The following is a 22,027-nucleotide window of genomic DNA, read 5'->3' on the forward strand; positions in this document are numbered from 1 at the left end:
AAAGCAAAAAAATTGTTTTCTCTCCCAAATCTGACAAAAGGGAAAAATCCTAAAAATAATTTTTAAAAGAAATGCTGATTTTACACTGAATTTAGTGAAGATACTTAAAAGGGAGGGCTCTCAGTTTGAAGCTGCTGTCATCATGTCTTTGCACAGAGATAGCACAGGGTATCAGTATCTGTTCCTGTCTCTCTCCCTCCTCGATGCTATATTTATCACTCCCCTGGCCATAAAAGGTCTGGACTGGGGCTCTGACATTCCACTGACTGCAGACATTATTTTTGTTCTGGATCTTGAAGTCCAGTCCTTACCCCTCGTCCCGACTACCTCCTCCTTTGCTGACTTCATCGTTGCTGTATTTTTCTGCTATTCACCACTCCAGAGTTACTCCATTTGCTGCTGATCATTTGGGCCCTGGTAAGTGTTCCTTTAGGGCAGAAGATTTTATGTGTTCAATTAATTTTAACCTGAATCTGTAATGCCAAATTGATAGTAGCTCTCTTTATTCTTCTCATCTCAGCAGTTATTTGAGGGACTTGTGGACATGAACTGGAGACTGAGGGTTTACCTGTGAAACAAAGCAAAGTAGTGCAAGGGTCTGCTTATTATCAACTCAGCTATCCCTGAATATTGCCACAGTACTCTCAAATGAAGCATGGTTTACTGAGCTACAGGAGGAGCTTGACATGTAACTTGCCTCAAGCTTAGAGAATGTGTAGTTACTCTAAATCTTTTCTAGTTCCAAAGTGTGTCCTGTGATTTGTAAAGTCATCAACTGAGCTGAAAAAAATATTATAACTTTTTTTCCTGCTTACAAAGGTTTCTGTGTTTTATCTCTTTCACTGTTTTTACTGATTGATGAATTAGATCTTTAAAGAATTAGAAACTGGTAAACAGCACAAGAGGTAATGCCAATAAAATCACTTCCTTTAATGTGTAGCTATGACCTATGAAAGTGTACAGAACTGTCCATCTGTTCAGTAAAGAAAGTTCAGTTTAGTTCAGTTCAACAGCTGCTAACGTATAGCTCCAAAACCTGTATATTCATCTAAGGATGGCCACTAATATTTTTAGGCCAACCTCTGCAGTTTTGAAATCTTACACAGATCTTTAGAGGGAGCATTGCCCTCACACTCAAGGGGGATGGATATAAATTAAGTAAATGCAGGTAGCATGGATTTTATAGAATTTAAGAGGTGGAAGTCAATCCTAATATTAGACAGTGCTCCGGATAGGATCAAAATCCTTAAAAGTTTCTCGTCATGTCTGATAGCATCAGACTTGCTAATGGATCCTGACCTGTGAGCAATACTTGATGTTTCAGAGGATATATAAAACTCATGGCATGATAAAATACCTATAAAAAGAGTTTTCTCTTCTAAGACGTGAGTCAGATCTGGCCTTTGATTTTAACCATGAGAGCTGCTTCCTGCCCAGCTCCTGCCTTACAACCTTAGTTCCTACTAAGTCATAGATGACTCCTCTTACTCCTGACTTCAAATGTTTTATGTTTCGAAGAAAAAGGTTGCCTTTGTTCATTGTAAACATTCTGGCTTTAAGCCTGATGCTTGTTCTTTGGCTCTGATAAGATTTAAGGAATGGAAATGTAAATTAAATGCCTCATTTAACTTCTTAATGGGCAATACATGCATTGCTTAATTCTTTTGGATGCTTTCCTTACTTTGAAACCTGTAAGGTTGTGGGAATCCCTGAGTGGACAGGACTAGAATAGCTGCTAGCCTTGTGCTCCTTGTATCCTTGTAGCCAAAGCTGCAAGGAAAGCTGAAAGAAGACAACTGTAGTACTCTGCAGAGGGAAAACAGGATGTTTTCATATTCTTCCCCTCTCCCTGTGCAAAATAAGACTTGTCTTTATGCCTTAACATTGCTTAGCTGAGAACACAATGGCTTGCAGACCCTGAGCTCCCCCACTGCAGATCTGGGAGAGAAAGCAAGGAAGAAAAATGGAGAAGAAATCTCCTGAAACTAGGAGAAATTAAGAACTATGTCCTAGCAGAAGCCAACCAAGTGAAATCAATAGCAACACGAAATATTGACAATGAAACTAGACAGAATAGTTGTGCTCTGTAGACTTACATGAAAAAATAGCCAGCAAGAGAAATAAGGGAAGTAAAAAAGAACATCTGCTTTTCCCACAGAGAACAAAAGGCTAGAGTTCTTTGCCATTCCTCTGCCCTGTCTGAGGAAAATAAAAGTTACTGGATAAACTGGTCTCCTTCTAGTCATAATTTCACTGTGGTCAGGATATGAGGAACCTTCTTTCTTGTTATCTTTCTGCAAAAAAAGTGATCTGTTCTGCTATCACACAAAGAGAAGTTCCCAATAAAAAACCCCATAAATATAAGAAAGATAAAACATTTTGGTAGTTTAGAGGCTTATTTATAATTTACCTTAGTTTGGGTATGTGAGTAGATACCAAAGACAATAGTTTCAATTTGTTGACTCACCCTCAGAACAAACTATTAACGCATAAAAACCATGGGAAAAATAATCTCAATTTTAATGAAACTGAGATTACACTACAGCTCTATAATACAACTCTCATTTTATATCAGAACATCAGATAAGTTGTTTCATTAACATGAACAAGACCAGAAGCAAAATGAGTCTCCTATTGTTGTGAGTGATATTAAAAAACACAATAACACCTCTCACCATTGTTTTGGGATCTTTAAATTCTTTTAAATATTCTCCCATTGTAGCTCATTTCTGTTCATAATCACCTCCTCAGGGACAATCCTAGCCACGTTGAAAGGCTAATAACCAGTGATAAGAGAAAGAAAAGTTATGACAGAGGTTAGTAAAGGAAAGTTGGCATATCAGAGAAGGAAACAACATTTTTAATAAACATAAAATAAAACAATGAAAAAATATAGATTAAATTGCCACTGGAAAAAAAAACAACCAAGGGAAGTCTCTTCTGTATTCCTCATCCCATGCTGAGAGGGGAAATACCTCTCACCTGATTGAATTTCCTACTCTGAGTGACTGCAAGACCATCTATTGATGAATGTGCAAAGTAGAACTTGGATGGCAACGTTGTCTGGAAGAAGTTTCTTGATGATCTTGAACATGAAATCCTGGATTTTTAAAAAAGGGTCATTCAGACTGAGGAGCATGATACTGTTTTAGTCATTGCATACTGACTCTATCCCTGATTAAACTGTAAAAGTCAAAGATATTTTTTGAATGGATCACATGCAAATTAATCTATGAGATGCATGTTTACAGAAAAAAGTCACATCCTTCTCAACCTTCATGTTTTTCAATGTTTTTAATTCACTGTTAAAATATTAAACTGAATATTGAATCCAACCTGAAAATTTTATTACAAAAATGAAGTAAATGTTCATAAATATTTATGTTGCATTTATATTTACTATTGTAAAGTACTGGTTAGTCTTGCTGGAATTGCTCATGACTTTTTAAATAATCTATTCCTTTATTCTCTCTTTTGTAATTTAACAAAAACTTTACACAATCTCTGAAGAAGCCAAGCACATAAAATTTAATAAGTTGGCAGAAATGAGTGGAGAAATTAACCACATAAACCTTCAATAGTTTGCTGTAACAGGGAGGCCATCTACAAATGGACATACAAAATAGTGCAAGATTTTCTCTTCCTGATGAATAACATACTAGCTTCTTGAAACAGAAATACAAACCTATCCTTATGATTAGAAAGCATCATAAATAGAAAACCCAAACCTACTGTGCTTGATTTATTAGCTTTTATTTTCTGCATTTTTCGCGTGCTAACGTTAGTCCTTATGCTTGGTCTGTTCTCTTTCAGACATCGTCCTGTTACCTTTACCTTAATAAACGTGCAGTAAAAACCAACTCAGGAGCCAGCCATGATGTCTTTACCATTCTACCAAAGGCACCACGACCACTACGACCACGCGTACCGCCATAAAGCGCTGCAGTCCACTGTCAGCCAGTACCAAAAGGAAACCAAGAGCAAATCTGCTGTCTATGCTCAAGGATCTACAGCTTATGCCAGGAGCTCTGCAGCCTATCGCCACGCATCTGCAGCGGGCTTCAGCCTTGACTCCTCAGCAGCATACAGCCACGGCTCTTCTTCAGCCTATGACCTCGAGTCAGCAGCCTACAGCTATGGATCTGCAGCCTATGATCAGTCTGCTGCACAGAGCAAGAGGTCTGCTGCCTACAGTCTCGAGTCTGAATCGCTGAGCAACAGCTCAGCTGCCTACAGCCATGGGTCTGAGTCCATCAACAAGCTGGCTGCAGCCTACAGGCTGGGATCTGAAGCCTACAGTCTTGGGTAAGCAAATCTCTCTTTGAAAAAATATTTTGAAGGAGTAATATGCAACTACCTCCCGCCGAAATCAACGGCAAAACTCTCCTCCTCTTCCACAGAAGTTGTCTCTATAACTTGTTAGTGTCTTTTCCAGGCCTGGGGTTTTCCTTTGGCTTTGGTAATGGGAAGGTCTGTGGTCAATTTAGTTTGTTAGGCTAATTCATGTGTGATGGCTGGACTGGTGTAAGAAGAGCACTGACAATGCCAGTGCAGTTGAACGATGACATGGTCACACTCCAAACTGGTTAGGGATGAGCCACCTTTCCTTTCAAAGTATTTAGCCATAGTAGTACATCTGTATTTAAAGTGCAGTGTTGATACAGTTTTTGCTCTTATCTGGCCAGGTTAGAACAGTAAAAAAACTTAGGGCTGTTCGCATAACTTTGAGCTGGCGTGCCCATATATAATTAAAAAACTCTTTTCCAGATTATTTCTCTCTTACACAGAATGTTTCAAGAAACTGAAATTTGAACACAGAATATGGATTGAGACTTACTGTTTCCAAAGTAGGAATACTCTGAAGTGTTCATCTTGCACTATGAGAACATCTACACTTAGCTACTATGTTTTTTTGTTTAATTAAAATAAATATTACTGCAGCAATTACATTAGCAGAATATTTTAGATATCATAGCCTCACATTGCTTATATATATCTCAGAGATTTACAGAAATTAGGGGAGTATTAAAGTAAGATTAGAGCAGCTGTTAGCAATAGAGGGAATGATCAACAAATTATAGCCCAAAACATCTGCTCACTGTTATGTTAATAGGAAATTTAGAGTATTATTAGCAGAGATGATCAAGGTTTGTCTGTCAGAAAAGTTTAAATTCTTAAAATTAAATATCCTCCAAGGATTGTGGATAAATACGGAATTTTGGACAAAACCACTGAAGGAAAGACTACCTGTACCTCAGTAAACAATACTTTGTGATTGCAACTTTCACTCTGCTTTCAGGAATTTCAGAGTAAGGTCTTTATTTGCCTGGGTCTGTTCAGGAATTTGAATCTTTAAGCTGCTGGTGGCCAGATGAACCATTTGATTGCTTGACTGTCTTGGACAGGGTAATAGCAAGTCTTTGCTGGTGAAACAATTTTACTTGTGCAAATAATCAAGCACAGATGAGCAAGAAACTCATTTCTAACCTGCTGATGAAGGGAAGCAAACTGGAGGTGCTGGGACTGAGGGTTATGTTTCCAGAGGGTGTTGGGTAGGGGAAGATAATACAAATTTCTGTGGTGATGCAGCTGAGCCTACACTCTGCTGCTGACCCTAACCCAAAGCCTCCTTCTTCTCACAGAGAATGTTCCTATAAGAAATGGTAACATTACTTGAAAAAACATTACTTGCAAAAAAAGCCAAAACCTGCTTCTGTGTCACAGTTAATCTGGTTTGTTAGATGAGTTTCTTTTGAAAGCTGTGTGTTCTCACCAAGAACTTCTCTAAAGTCAGCAAAATAATGTCAAAGGAAATGGAGCTGCTTAACTGGGAGAGAACTCAAAAAATTTCCACGTTTCCTGAAGTTTTGTTTGAGAAAATAGCTTTTGTTTTAAAATAGTATGGCTAGTGATAACTTCCAAACTACTTTGTTGTACAAGGGTTCCCAACATATTGGTGCACTATCCTGCTAAGCAAAGATAAGAATGTCTTAGATGTAACTTTGTCTGTATCCTGTCCTTGTATTGGAGTTTTGAGAAACTCAGTGCTGCTGTGTAAGACTAGGGCTCATGAGACTCTCTTTAGCACAAAACTTAATTAATACATAACAGAATATGGGTCTGAATTATTATTTCAGTAATTAACCTAATTTTATAGTTAATATGGCCTCTATCTTAGTATTTATTTGGTTTTTGCAGTCCATTTTCCTGTAGTTTGCAAGAGGTAATAAAATAGATCAACTAGAACAACTACATGGGTAAATGTGGTGCCAATTTAGAACATTTTTTCCAGGTTTGTGCTATCATCTTACTCAAAATCAAACTATCTTCTCCAAAACACTTCAAGCAATAATGTGGAGATAAAAAGTGTTACTGAAATAAATTGGGCAAATCAAAGACTTTCTGATTTCATCCTTATGAAAGGAATGGTGTAGCAAAACTAAAAGAAGAAAAGTCCTCAAACACTCTTAATTTCCAAAAAGTAGAGAGGACCCTGAACTGAATTGCTGTGCTTAATTAACCTACAACAGGGGTGGTTGCTTGACACCTGAATGGACCCACAAATCTGAATCCAGATAAAATTATTCTGCTGGCAATTGATTATTGCATATCATTGGATTTCAACATCAAATATACATTTATGTATAATAGATAAACCCCATAAAGCCCAACAGGAAAAGTATACTATTGAAATACTATTATACTGAAGTATAATATTGAAATGAAGTATAATATTGAAATACAGAGATTTTATTCAGGTCACTTCTTGTTTTTAATTGAAGTAGCTGTTGCTAAACTTTACTATACCTGCAAAATTTAAGTCTCATCATTTTCTGTAGCCACCCTACAGAGGAGAGCATTCATAACACAACAGTGTTGACTTGCAGTTAGTGCTATGTGGGGAATTTATCATGCCAAAACAGCAGAGAGGGACTAAGGACCACCTAAACTGCAAGACTTTGACCCAAACCCAATTCTCTGGCACTGAGGCTTCACTCGAGTGGAAATTGTGCCCAGAGCATGGACAAAGGCAGCTTGAAGGAGATGCAGCTTGTGTTTCAAACAAAACAAAAAAAGGTCCCTTTGCAAGTGGGCAGCCCCCTCCCTGAACTGTAGGTCTTCTTCACAGCATGACAGCTTGAAGAAGTAAAGGTGAGAAATTAAAACTGGTGAAATCAAGGGGTAAATGCAGAAGCTTGTAGCTTTGCTGGTTACAGTTTGCAGAATCTGGGGCTTCTAAAAGAAAGCAAGTCTTTTGTGTGAAGCTTTCCACTTCACACCCAGCCCTCTTTACAAGGTAGCTCATGGAGCCACCTGTGGCAAAACACTGCTTTCTTTGGCCTCCGTGGAGTCAGGAGGACTGGGGGATGCTGTCTCTCTCAAGGAGTGGGCAAAGGATGGCAGCTGTCTCCCGAGAACTGTTGTTGTGGCCACTCATCCTTTTTTCTGTCCCATTCTTGGTGACTGCAGCATGGGCAGGTTGGTTCCTGTTGGAGAACCTTCTTCCCATGGCATCTCTCCATCCTCCGTGTCGTTCTCAGAAGCTTTGAGTCAGGTCTGCCAAAGCTGCTTATAGCACTATGAGCCTTTCAAATGGGATGGCTGGATTAAACTTGCTTATCTAGTGGGGTTTTTTTTGGAAGCTCAGTCATTTGCCTTTACTCAAACTTTGAGTTTTATTTTCCTGGCCAGCAGTATCAGAAAATCCTATTGTGTCACAGACTGGCTATTGGCCACCAAATGAGTCAGAGAAATGCTTGGAGATAAAACAAGTTATTGGTATGGCTCAGGCATTTGGATAAGTTTTTCAGTCCAGGAGAAACAGCACAGAAGACATGGCATAATTCAGGTAAAACAAACAAGCAGAGGAGAGATGCCTTACCAACTTGCAATTAATTATGCTGCCAGGCACCAGGAGTGAATGCTGTTCAGAGCAATAGTGTGACCTGGATCATCACTGGACTGAGTAAATAACACACGTGAAGAAACATGAGAAGACTCTGATCTTGAGATCCCCACTGGCACTGCTTATCTGTTGGTTTATTATAGATGAGGGTTAAGAAGGTGGCTTCTGAGAGTCATAGCCAAGCATGGAAATTGTTTTAATGTTCCTGCTATGTGGAAACAATTCCCCTTCAAAAAATGTTGCTGTGGAAGCAGCATGATTATTTCCAGCAGTATTGCCTGGGCCTGTGACAAATCTTTCAGCAACTTTAAATGAATATAGTCACTGAGCATTTCTCATCTTTAGAGGCTGGCTTTAAAGAGGTCCCTTTTGAAAATCCCTCTTTTCTTTTTTCTCTCCTTCTCTCTTTTTGCCAGTCCACTCTCTCCTATTCATGCTTAACAGATGTATTTCATGTTAGGAAAAAAGCAGCTGCTGGAAACAGAGCCTGGAAAATGCCTCTTGCTAATGGAGGTACCAGGTACAGCTGGTACAGCTATTGTGTGTCCCAAGTGGACACCTGCCAGCTGTTGGAATAACGTGAGACATAAGTGTAAAACAATCATGCTAAGGACAATATACATTATTTTCTAGAGGTGCAAATGGGCCCTTTCACAAAGAGGTGGATTGTCTATAAAATAGGGTGCTGTGGTCCATAGGGCACATACCTACATCCACTGGGTGCAGGATGTCTGCACAGCGTGGGAAATGTGTCCCTTCAGGCACAGAAACAAGAGCAATGCCAGCATATTGCAGTATATTTATTTCTGATACAAGATGTCAAAACAAAATCTTTGGTTGGGGGTTTCAGAGGCCCTGCTGTTGCATTTACTTGCCCTGCTAGACTAGAGGGAAAAGCTAACAGTATCCATCTGTTTTTTACATCTCAACAGAACCATACCTGTCCCTTTAGCGTTTGCAGTCACCCAACTCCCATTTCAGTGACCTACTGAGAAACTGAGCAAATGCTGGCATTGCTATTTTAATGTGCTGAAAACCATCAAGAAATGAGAACACTAAGCTTGGGTCACTAGCTTTGATAAGGCAGTACAGATAATATCTGACCTGGAAAAACACATGCATACACTAGCTGGGCAGATCAGATGAGGCTGAAAGCTGCTAAAAGGTCATGGTACTGTTCCTCCTGGTGAAACTAGAGAGCACTGATACCTTGCTCCTTCTCCTCCAGGGAGATTCTGTTCCACATATCAGGTAAAAGGTTGGAACATTTTAAAATAAAGGGCAAGATTTTACAGTCTGGTTCAAAAAACTAAAGTCTTCATTTGGGTTACCTAAATAATGCTTGTAAGCAGGGTTTGATTTTTGTGTTGCACAGCAAGAAACAATAATAACAAAAGGAGAACAGGGAACTAATTTTAATTATATTAAAGACCAATTTGTTTTCCCAAGCAAAGATCCCCATTTGAGTATGTTTTTTGACTTGCCTCCATATAGCTCAGCCTGAACAAAAGCAAACAATAGGATTTGCAAAGGGGAAACATTTCCAGTGCTTATAATTTATTCATCTCAGCTCTTGGCTTATGCAGTACCATTGTAAAAAAAAAATAATTTGGAATTACTTGGGGTATCTTTTTGAAAACATCATCTGGATGCTCTGATGTAGTCATGAAGCAATTAGAAATTTTGGAACATCAGTGAGGAGAAGTGAAAATAAACCAGAAAGCATATCTTGTCAGTGTGTTAATCCGAGGTATGCTCACAACTGGAATACCAGTTGCAGTTCTGATCATCTCATCTTAAGAAGTACAGTCTGAAATTGGGGAAGGGCTGGAGATCAGCAAGCAGGGTAGTGGGATGTGTGGGATACCTTCTGCCTAGAGAAGGTAAGACACAGGGGTTCTTACCCGGGGAGGGGGCAAACATGGCCATGTAATGTTAATGCATAAAACAGTGAAAACAATGCAGACGGTAAACAAGGAACAATTTTTCACTATTTTCCACACAGAGCTGCATGTAAGTACAAAAGGGATTATAAGTTGCAAACGAAACAACCAGGAATCAAGTGGCCTCTGAGAGGGTGCAGCCTAAAGCCCCTAGGAAATCTGGTGTCAATCAAAATTCCAGGCTTGTCCCATTTTAAAACTGAACAGTAATAAAAGTCACCTGCTAAGCGAAGAACTGCTGCTCCTTAAAGACCACAGATAATTTCTGAAAAAATATTAAAATACTTTGCCTTTGATGTATCTCAGCATTTATCTGACAATGCATTCTCCCTAAGCATTGGTGGTTGACTGTAATGATTGCAACCACATCAGTGCCCAACCCAGGAGTGAGGCCATTGCATACCCTGGTTCATTCCATCTCTTCCCTTTTATTTTACTCTGCTTGGGCTGTTTCCAAGTGATTTCTACTGGGATTTCTGTCCCTGGATTTTGGTCCACCACCCTTGGACACCCTTGCTGGCTGCCTTGGGTAGCATCCAGTGCAGAGAGCCTGTCCCTCCCATAGGCTCAGTTTGTGTCTTGGCTGACCCAGTGCTGCCTGCCACGCTCAGCTCTCAGCCCTGGTCCTGCAGTGTCTCTCACAGACCCTCTCTGTCTGGGCTTTTATTTGCATGGAATCTGGGAAGGAAGAGGAAGGAAATTTTTCCTGGTCTGTGCCAAGTGTTTCTTGGCTGTGGTGCTGTAGACGTGGTGGTGGTGGCTACACAGTGGACTCCCAGGGAGCAGGGAGGAGAGGGCTGCATCACTGCGGTGCTGGGCAAAATGGTTACAGAGGAGTTGCATGAGATGGAGACCAAGCAGAAAGTGTGGGAAACTCTTACTGATAATGCTGGGAGTGGCAGGGCAAAGAGATGAGGAATATAAAGCAGATGTGAGAGAGGATGTGAAGTTCAGGCAGGGAACTGGGTGAAGATTAAGAAGAGATGACAGTAAGAAAGCCATTAAGAGAGCTAGTGAATGGGAGACTGATTTAACAGGTCAGGGAGAGCAGTCAGTCTGAGCAAAGGGGCAGGCACAAAGAAATGAAGGGAAGAAAGATAGGAGAATGAAACTGGACTTGTGTGATCTCACACACAGAGTCTTACACGGATAGATTGTTAACACATATTTTGGAAATTAAGCAGTTTTCCTGATGTGACTTGTGTTGGTGGCACCTCTGAAGCTTGGTCCTCTTGCAAGGCTTCAGCCTAAGGAAAGCATTAGCCCAAATATGTGTCTGTAATTTTATATCACACATGTGTAGCATTCTCAGAGGTTCAGTGCTAGCATGAATTTCAAAACCCATATATGTGTACAGCGTGCTGTGGAGTGACAGCAGTGTGAGCTTCCCAGGGTGTGGGAAGAAGTTTAGCCATGTTAGTGGTACATGTCTGAGCTAAAGAGCCTTGATGAAAAACCACATCTGAATTCAGCTCCTGTATCTATGCACATAAGCAGGAAGCTTATGCCAAGTAGACAAATCTCCAGACCAGAAGAAGACACACAGATTTTCCTTGGTCATGTTGAGACAGAGATGAACAGACATTTTGGGGATTTTCAGAAGGCTGACAGCTAATTAGGATGTTCCGTAGACCTGGGAGTTAGAGAGGTGTTGCACTGGGAAAAAAAGATGGAGATATTTGGAGCTTTGTTAATACAGTTTGTAGCCGTGTTAAAAATGAACTCAAAATGACTCCCTCAAATTTGCTTCACACCCATCAGAATCCCTTCCCAGCTGATGGGAGGGGAAGCCTTCCCTTTGGTTTGCTTTCTGTTCTTGCTACTCATTCTCCATGCTATGTTAAATGGTGTTGTTTCACTTTGCTTTCCGTGGACTGGGGTGGTACAGGACAGCAGTTGGAATAGCAGCACTGGTTACTGGGCAATATGGTGCCCTACAATTTCTGTAGAGATTTAAGTGCATGATTACTTTGAATATATTTTGGTTGTGGACCAGACAAATTCAGGACTGTAAACTTTGGAAAGTTGGAGGTTATGGGTTCGGACATAACCTTCGGTGGTCTCAGTTATGTCAGTAGCTACCAAAACTGGGTACTCTCTTCAAGTCCCAAACCAAGAAGCTATTTAAGGTGCAGTGCTATCAGGTATATTGTTTATTCTCACTATCTAGATTTAATATCAAGGCGTATCAGTGTTACATTTATAATTATGAATTTGTCAAAAGTGCATTTAGTGATGTGCTTAATAACTCCAAAGCCATGGTTATAAAAATTACATTTTTTTCTTATCAAACAAGAGACAACAAAAAATTTTAGTACTTTAAACTTATTTTGGAGTGTTTCTTAAAAACTCTTTTTTTCCCTGAACTTAAAAATATTATTTTTATTTCAGACTGAAAGATTCCAATTTAATGATTGAAGATCAATCCTATAAGATGAGTCCCAAGGCAAAGAGAGCAAAACAGAGTTTAGTATCAGAGGACAAGGAGAATGAAGTCACTGACTACTCAGTGCCCGTATTCACAGGACGGTATGCTTGTTTTTCTTTTGTGTTGTATCTTATTTCTGACATTTTATTTATAAAATAAAAAACAACAAATCCATTAATCTCTTTTTATTCTCATGGATCTCAAGGTAATTGTTTGCAGTTCACATGAGGGATAGAAAATCAAGAAGAAGCCAACCAACAGGCAGAAAATGAGAAATTGAGCATACAGAGCCAGGGCAAATGAATGTGGGTGTCTGGACTTTGTTTTAAACACGTCACCAGGGCCACTTTCTATGAAATTAAGATAGTAAAACTCTTCCTATTTGAAACTGGACAAGCATGTTTTCCACATAATTTTAGCCTTTTCTCTTGGTGTGAAGATTTGTTCTCTAATTCCATGCCTCCTACCAAGCATTAAACATAGAAAGAATGAAAAAAAATGCTAATTTTTTGTCCTGGCACCGGGTAACACTTGGAATAAAGCCAAATGTCAAATCATCATAATGATTCATACCGAGCTCACGTGTTGGTGGTATTTATTGCATGGTTACTGTGGATGTAATGCATCTTGCTGCAGCAGTGTTCTCAGAAAAGCTGAATATGAACTTTATGTGGGAGCCAGAACCAACACAAGCAAGGAGGCTCCCCTGCCCTTTTTGGGGTATGGCATGCTGATTTTATTAGGAGTCTCTGACAGCTTGAGCAAAGTCGCTTGTCCAGTTAATACATAGCCCGGTGTGCAATGGAAAACTGGTTCCTGCTTGGAGGCCAGGAGAAAAACTTCTTGCCCACCTAGAGTTGAAAAGGAACCTTCTTTCCACTTGTCTTTCTTCTGCAGCCCAGCATTTTTCCGTGGACACTTCCAAGATGTATCTGGGAGCCACTGCTTTTCTGTCTACTGATTAATCAGCACCCAGTGTCACTTCTGCTTTGTGGCCAAATGTTTGCTTTCATATGAAGCCGTTCCATCTTGTCAATAGGAGATGTTATTGCTTTACCTTTTGAGTGTTTGTGATGAGACCAGCATTTCTGGATTTTAATAACTCCTTCATACTATCCTGGAGTAATTTTTTCCTCACCCCTTGTACACTTCAGTGTTGGATTCACCGCTCTTTGATCCAGCCAACATCCAGAAGCATATACCACTGCATTTTAAAATAGTTTCTTCAGATTTTCATCTATATCTTCTGTGACAAAAATGCATAAATATGTCTCACACAAAATTTTCAGTAACATGTTTTCAAGGCTTCTCACTACCTTTGTACTTCACCCAGTTTTTTTGCTTACATAGCAATAGATTTGCTGTTTATCATCTGTGTCTCATGGCCTCTAACACAAATATCTTCCTTTTTTATTGTGCCTAGAGCCTACAGAAGTAAAATTTATTATGTTGGTCAATAGCTAAAAATCATGACTAGTTCCGGATGACAGTGTTAGCTTTTTTATAGGCCCCTTTGATCTTAAGACATCATGTTAATGAATCTTAACAAATCTTAAAAAAAATATTTTTTTTAATTTCCTTCTTGTAAAATGAATACATCTGCATTCTAACTCAGTGTGGTGGTGTGTAGCATCATTTGTGTCTGTGCAATACTTTGGTACCTTACATTAAGAGTTACTGTCAGATTCTTATGTAATTATTAATGTTAATTTTCTTGACAAGGCTCTGAGCAACCTGATCTAGTTGAGGATGTCCCTTTGTACTTCAGGGGTGTTGGGTGAGACGACTTTTAGAGGTCCTTCCAACCCAAATCATTCTATGATGCTACGTTTCTGTGATTCTTCCTGTTGTTGGTATCAATCTTACTTTTTGCACGTGGCAGCTCAGAAGCTTGTGTGCGTTTTTTTTGCCACTGGAATAACCAAAGCAGTTGTTTGGGTTTTTTGCTTGGTTCTTTTTTTAATTAGTCAAGATATACAAAAAGGACATATGATTATTATTAGGGTGCCCAGTGCAATATGGCATGAGAATGGTTGGTGTATCTTCTTTAGGCCTTTCTTTTGTTGCCATCATGTTCATGACTGCATGCCAACACAGTGGAAGTTGCACGCCACGTTCCTGTCAGATATTTATTTTTGTTTGAAAGATAACAGCTGAAGCCTGTTGGACTATGTGGATAATTATATATCATTCCCAGATTCTCCTGTGAAGCTGATGTGTTGCTTCCCATGGCAGATAACTTTTACACAGAATTGTTATTTGTAAAGGTCAGGTCTCTCTTGGTTTGTCAGAGTCGTTATCCATGCTGCTGGATGACCTTCAGCATCGTGTCCCCATTTTCCATTACTTGATTCTATCTCAGAGCCCCCAGGTTCTGCTGTAAAAAACTCCCCCACTTAGATTATTCACTTCACCACTCTTTAAACACCTACCCTAATCCTTGTAAGATAAAATTAAGGACAGCCTGACAGTGTTCTAGATGATAAAACAGATTGATTTAAAGCCATAACTGCTAAAGATACTGGATGTCACTCTTGGAACTATTTGCAAACACAAGTGAGCCTATGCCAAAGGACTGAAAAAGGCAGATAGCCTTTAAATAATGTTTTGTGTGTGCTGTATGCGATTTGATCCTGTTGTTTCTGCTTAAAACTGTTTTCCTACTGAAACCTCTAAGGCTTGACTGCAGAATCAACTCTTAAATGGTCCTGTGTGCCGATTCTGATGCATGCATCATTTCAGGAAATATGCTTCTCTTTGATCTGGGAAGATTATAACAAGAAGAAATTATTAGAAAATCTAAATATTTATTGCTGTTAACCAAAAGCATCTGGGAACCACTACTGCAGATGACTAGGTTGAATTCTTTATGAGTCTGAGGATATTCATTGTCCCCCAGAACATGCTTTGTGCCTTGAGGAGCAGGTCCATACTGTAAAGTTGCAAGATCTCAGCTACTGTAATTAAGGAGGAAGCTATCTTGGCTTGCTTTGAAGAAAAATGCCACTGATTCATTTAAGCTCCATGCTGTTAAGTAAGTTTTTTAATCTTTTGAGCAATTTTTATGGGTGATTAAGTTTACAGCACTTTCCACTGCTTGGCTGCCTTGCATCTCACTGAATGACTTCATAGCCCAAAGATAAAGGGCTAGACAGTTAATTATGGGTTTGGCTCCAAATTTTCTTGTCAAAATCTTGTTGAGATGTGCTATCAAATACATAATATTAGCAATCTTAAAGAAAGTGGAAAAAAATAATTCTTCCTAATCTTTATTTGCTTTCTAGAAGTAGTAAGCATTTTATGATAAAAGAGTGAGGTTGGGCTTGAGTGCTTTCTGGAAATAAACAGATACAGCTTTCTTTGTAGTGCTGACAGGATGGCACTTCACAAGAATTTAAACAGAACTTTTCATTGTGCCATCTAATGGTACCCTGAAGAAACTAAACTCAGCAGAAGAATATTAATGTTTCTCCTTAAGCCAAAGAACTCTCCTTACTATATGTGTACTACTATAGCAGCTACGATGCCTCGACAGTGCCAAAAAATTATGGCTGCAGTGGTATGTCCACACGCAATATGGAAACAGGATTGGACCCACCAAGAATCATTCTTTGCATTTCACCTCTGTGGAAAGCCCAGGGAGCATGCTTTAAGAAAACTCTTAATAATTTTCTTGAAAACATTTGAAAGAAAAGTCATCCTACAAGCATCACAAAATTGGATTTTCTATTTATAAAGATTTTTTTTGTGATATACAGTAATATGCTTTTTTTGTATAACAAATGAGGACATGGTTACATAGCCATAGTTATCTCCTTTCCCCCTTTGGTAGTGCTATTATCTATGCCACAGCCATAAGTCAGTAACTGATGGTCTGTGGGTATGACTTCCACTAATCTTTATAGTGGAGATAAAAAACCACAGCAGCATAATGATGTCACAGTTTTAGCCAATAACCAAGTGACAGATGCTCACTCCCCCCCTACCCTCCCAAAGGAACATAAAAAGGGGAATAAGTGAGAGAAACTTTAAGGTTGGAAAAAACCTAGAATAGGTTTAATAACGTAGTAGTAATGATGTACTGGTAATGAAGTAGTAATGATGATGGTGAACTACAAATATATATAAATATTTAAATATGGAACCCACACTCCTTAGTTACTAATCAGAAAAGTCTCAAAATGGACTCAGCAGAAGATGGGAGTGCCTGTGTCCAGGGTCCTGGGGACAGTCCACAAAAGTCTTGGAGTAGCCAAGCTGGTCCTAGTCTGGGAGGCAGGACCTGTCCTGGTGAGCAATGTTCTTCTCCAGCAAGAAAATAAGATGCAGGAACATCAGCTGCAGTACAGGTAGCAATGACAAAGCAAGCAAACTTCAATCCAGCCAGCACACCAACCAAAAGAAGACCCCCCTAGGAGCCATTTTATGCTGAACACCACAGGAAGGAATGCCTTGATTGGTCCATTCGGGTTGGTCCATCACCTCCTCTCCATAGGCATGGCTGTTCCCACCTTATAGCTGCTACACTCACAGACTACTTGTGGGGCTCAGTAAGGTCTCAGGTTGGTATTGCTGTAGGCAATTTTTATTCTGACTCTCTCAAACCAGGACAAATGGTTAAACTGAAAATGTGTATGGCATAGTTATACAGAGGCACTGAAAATGGTCGCAACTTTGGACAGTGAAATACTCAGTGATTCTCCAGCACACTTTCATGATTCTGCTTTGAATATGTATGTGACTGCAATAGCAGAAATGTGTTATGAAAGACTGTTGGCCACTGTACGTGGTTAACTTGATAGAAAGTAGAAATTTAATATGTTCTAAACATTTTTCCAATGGGATCCTGCTTTTTGACAATTCTTTTAGAGCAGTGAATATCAGTGGGATCACAGACACAGAAGAAGAAAGAATTAAAGAAAGTGCTGCATATGTTGCCAAGAGGAACCTTTTTGCTACAGGTGAAGGAATTAGTGTCAGCAAAGTGGCCGCTTCTTCAACTTCTGAAGAGGAATATCATGAAAAAAAATCAAGGAAAGTAGCAATCCGGGAGTCTGCTGAACGTGTGGCCCTGAAGAAAACGGTAAAAGAAATAAAGACCTAGGCTGTAAACAGCATGGGTCTTCTTTTGTTTGGTGTTAGTTAGGATTTGTTGGGATAGTTATGATATGTTATGTCCAGATTGGCTGAATATATCAAGTAAAAATATATTTCATTTAATTAATTAATATTCTGAGCAAAAGAATTGGTGATTTGCTTATAAAATATCCTCAGGACACGAGGTTGGAGGGGGTGTAAACACCTTTGAAGGACAAGGTGAACATTCAACATAATCTGAAAAACTGAGAAACAGTGAAGGTGAAATTTGATAACCATCAAAAGAAATCACTACACACAGAAGAAAAAGAATAAGTAAACGAGGAATGCTTGGCTAGGTAGAGGTACTGGAGGATCTGGGAGTTATACCAGGTCATAAATTTAATGTCAGTCAATTTAATGATTGTCATTATATAGAAATGTATGCAATTCTAGAGTGTACTAACAAATGTATTGTAATTAAAATCCAGGGGGTAATTATTTTGTTGTGTAGGAGACTGTTGGACCTCTGATAATGAGTAGTCACTGTTTATGAGAGTTGAGGACAAGTAGAACCTGTCCAGAGCTGAGAAACAACAATCATAAGGAAAATTGGTGTTGCATAGTTTATAAAAAAATGGAGAATTCTGAAAGCTGCCTTCTATTGATAACCTTAATCCAGGGAACAGTAATTCTCCAGATATGTGAAAGTTCAGATAGAAAATAAATAGTTTAGTTTTAAGAAAGCAAGATTTGAAGTATATTAGGAATTTTTTTTTCCAGTTCTGTTGATAACCAAGCAGTTGAAACAGTTACTCTGGGTTGATGAAAGATCCTATCAGCAGTGAAGGTTTGGAAGCAGTCTGTCAGAGATGATCCAGGCACACATAATTTCACATTAGACAAAACGCATAGAAGACATCTGACTTTCAGACCTGTTTCACCTTTCATTTTGTATTAAGATAAATAATTAAAGGTGGGAAATAATTTTACTTACAATAGCCTTAAGAGGAAAAAGTCAGTAAAATCTAAGAACAACTACTTGAAGGCGAAAACTTCAAAACTGTGTCCAGGTAAGACAAGTACATTAAGTATTTCTATTTGGATTTTTAAATAAAAATTGCATACCTTTCTACTGCTCTTACAAAAATTATGTTGTTAATAATTGTTAATCTTGTATGTTAATAGTTTGCACTTATAACTGCTGGAGTTTATAATCAAATATTTCTTTTCCAGATAGAAGAGACTCAGGCATTCCACAAAAAATTGAATCAAGATAAACTTTTACATGCTCCTGAGTTTATTATTGAGCTTCGTTCTCACACTGTCTGGGAAAAGCAAAATGTGAAATTTCGTTGTTCTGTGGCTGGCTGGCCAGCACCCCGTGTTACATGGTAAGTTTGTACCTCTATTACTGAACATAATCACATAACCAGTATGTGAAGTAATCTCAGTGAATATAGTCTTTTTTTCAGGAAAGATTCAAGTTCAATTGAAAAAAAATTAGGTAGAGAGGCCTGTTAAACACCTTCGAAGTCACCTTTTTTTTTTTTAAAAAAAAAAAAGCAAAATATTAAAAGGCAAAATAAAACTTTCTGTAACAATACAGAGATTTTTTTTTTTCATAGAGACACCCAGTATTTTCTTTCTGTCTACAGATCAAGGCAGAATAACAGTTTAATTTACTGTCAGTATTATCCTTAAAAAAATGTTTTCCAAGTACTTTGTTTAGTCTACAAATGCCATTAATCTCCCTGAAGCACTAAAGAATGATTTGGTTAAGAACAAGCTGTGCGGCTGCTGAGCAGCTACAGTACAGAATCTCCATGAAACTGAAATCTGGTGATGCAGGGTGTTCATATCAGACACAGCATAATCATTTGAAGTCAAAAGCTGCAGACAGATTCAGGATCAGACAAATCTTCTGAAAGCTTCGGAGTCTGTTGGAAACCTTCTATTTGCTTGAATGGTCTTTGAACCAAATCTTTACTGTAAGAATTCCAAAATGTACTCTTGGTCATTGCTGAAAGTCTAATTTGACTCGGGTTAAAGTTTACCCTGAATAGAACTGAATTTAGTTTAATAATGACTTGTGAAGTTTTACTATCTCACCATCTCTTAAAATGATCTTTATTACCTGTTCCATACTATACAGATACCAACAAGTTGTGAAGGTAACAGGTAATAATTCTTTTCAATCATAAAATGAGATTTGATGCTCATTATTGAATTAAAAAATTTCTTCTAGAATGTGTATATAAAATATATAAATGTGTTTATGAAATGAACAAAAAGTAAGCCTGTGTTCAGCATTAACTAGGAATAAGCTCTGTGGAGATTGCATTTGTGGAGACAGCAGAAAATATCTACTATAGCATAATGTTAAGCAGTACTCCTATTTTAGAATTTGCTACTTGATTTCTTGATGTACTCTGATCATTTTAGATGTAAAACACTTAATCTGAGGGAAATTAAGAAACAGTGCTATTAAGCAGGTCATTACCAGGCCAGATGCCCATGAAGTGACTCTCTCTCTCCTTGGACAAAGACAACTAATAGCCAGACTCTGCAGAGACACATTTTTCCTCTCTTGTAAGAGTAGCAAGTACCCTGTTTTGACATCCCTCCCAGTGAGGATTCCAGACAAACCCTTTGAGTCTGGTCTCAGCTGGACATAAGGAATGCAAGGTAGCTGACAGCTACCCTTGTGGCTGTAGTCCAGCTCTGTAACCTGAATCCTAACCAGGAACTCAAGAGCTGAGACATTTCCACTTTGCTTGAGATTTTTATCCCAAAAACCTGACATGGTTAAAGCAAGCCTTCAGCTGTCTGCCTTTGCTCTCACTGTGAACCAGCCTTTCATCTAAATGCTAAATGTGGATCATAGAAATTAATACAGCACTTCACCGTACAGCTGAATTCCAATGGGATTTCAGCTCGCCACAGGCTACTAATGGAGTTCACAGACATTTTAGCATGTGTCTTAGCTCTGAGATATAGTATAGGGCTGACCTGGATCTGTCAACTCCCATTCAGCATTTCTAATAAATTGTCAGTTGTGTATTCCAAACAGTGACTCTTTGTATAAGCAATGGAGACTTTTCAATGCTGTGCATGATAAATTATAAAGTTTCGTGATCTTTCTCTAAAGAAAACTTTACTGTGTGATGCAGCTGTTCTGAATGCCTTGGAAAAAGCATACGGAAAACCCAGGACATTTGAAACCAGTAGCAGAAAGCATAAACTAGCAGTGCATAATGACAGTGGGAGATTGCAGTCCAACATTAGCTAATGACTTGGCTGTTCTGGAATTTGCATTTCCAGAAATAACAAGTGGTCCTGCTAACACAGGATCCCTATTCTTTCCATAGGTTTATATAAATAAGCAAAAATTGAATAGGTTACTTTTTTTCCAACCTGCTAATGAAGATGAGAGGTGAAAGCCTTCTCACTGCTGCTTGAGTCCGCTTGTGCAGGGCACTGTATGCTACTCCCACATTGCCAGAGGGATCCAAGGGTCACCCAAGCCCTTGGAGAAAAGCTGAAGAGGTCAGAGTCACATCCCATTTCAAAGGAATTCATGTTCCCTGGAAAATATTAGGAACTGATGGCATTATTCTCTTTTCTATTAGTGACTTGTTTGGTTAAGTGAGGCATGCCTTTGACAGCAGAGCAGTTCCTTTTCCTGATTAAAATCATCTGAGAAACTGACTTTTAAAATATAAAACAAAGAAGCAAACCACTTTGGCTCCATGTCTGTTATGACTTATGAAGAAAAATGTTTATTTAAGCCACATCAAAGTAAGAGATGAAGATACTTCTATCTGTCATCATTTGTATTTCCACTTCCCTTATATACACATCTTATGGAACACAAGGAGCACAATGTCCTCTGATAGAGGAGGACATTTTCTTAGAGGACATTATTTCTTTATAGACCTCACACCAATCCCAAATGTATTGAACACAATTCAGTGTTTAATTTTATTAGAATCTTGTTGACAGTTTGTTCCATGTTAACAGAGTTCACTTAAGACAGGATTCACCCAAACATTTGCTGGGTTACACCATATATTGTTCAGAATGAGTGACTTTTTAAACAATGGCTGGTGAGAAAGAATCTAGTGTGAAGCACTGAACTTTTCTTCCCTGATTCTCATGCTGTTTATATAAATTCTGAAATTAGCAGTGCCATTAGCAGTGCCGGCTCAGTACTGGGCAGTACTGGTTCATTCCTTCAAGTTACTGGGGATTTTTTACAGTATTTTTGACAGTAAACTTTTCCTACCTGAATATATTCCTGTGCAGGAAAACACTCATAGGGTATACTTGTAAAGGCAGAGAAATCTTTGGTAGTACAGTTCTTGCCAGATCCCTCTCTGAAATGCACTTTACCATCAAGTTTTTTTTTTACCAGTCTAATCGTATTTGCATCAGGGTTTCTGCAAACCTGCCTATGGGAGTAACAAACAAACAAAAAAGCCAAACAAGCTTCATTTTTTACATGATTTTTTTTTTTTTTTTTTTTTTTTTTTTTTTTTTTTTTTTTGTGAATATGCAGGTTTTAAAGGCAAATTAAATATGCAAACCAAATGTATATGATGCCAGTTAGGTAAGGATGCTTGTTTCCAGTGATTGCAATTCACAAAACTCTGAGGTTTTCCTCACATGACT

The 22,027-nt window shown here is 38.7% G+C and overlaps 1 protein-coding gene across 6 annotated transcripts in view; it reads left to right on the forward strand.

Moving 5' to 3' along the window:
• The first annotated feature begins 269 nt into the window (after positions 1-269).
• The window catches only part of MYOM1 (myomesin 1), a 73,344-nt gene continuing 51,586 nt past the window's right edge, over positions 270-22,027 (forward strand). For 4 of the 6 annotated variants that reach the window (XM_071737250.1, XM_071737253.1, XM_071737252.1 and 1 more), the window contains exons 1-5: positions 270-417; positions 3,814-4,305; positions 12,241-12,378; positions 17,147-17,360; positions 18,590-18,747. In XM_071737250.1, the coding sequence (XP_071593351.1) occupies positions 3,875-4,305; positions 12,241-12,378; positions 17,147-17,360; positions 18,590-18,747 (941 nt within the window). In that variant the 5' untranslated portion in view covers positions 270-417; positions 3,814-3,874. The remainder of the gene's footprint in view (positions 418-3,813; positions 4,306-12,240; positions 12,379-17,146; positions 17,361-18,589; positions 18,748-22,027) is intronic. The other 2 variants (XM_071737254.1, XM_071737255.1) reach the window with 1 other exon arrangement.

This window comes from Heliangelus exortis, chromosome 2 (genome assembly GCF_036169615.1).
Source record: "Heliangelus exortis chromosome 2, bHelExo1.hap1, whole genome shotgun sequence".
Lineage (NCBI taxonomy): Eukaryota > Metazoa > Chordata > Aves > Apodiformes > Trochilidae > Heliangelus > Heliangelus exortis.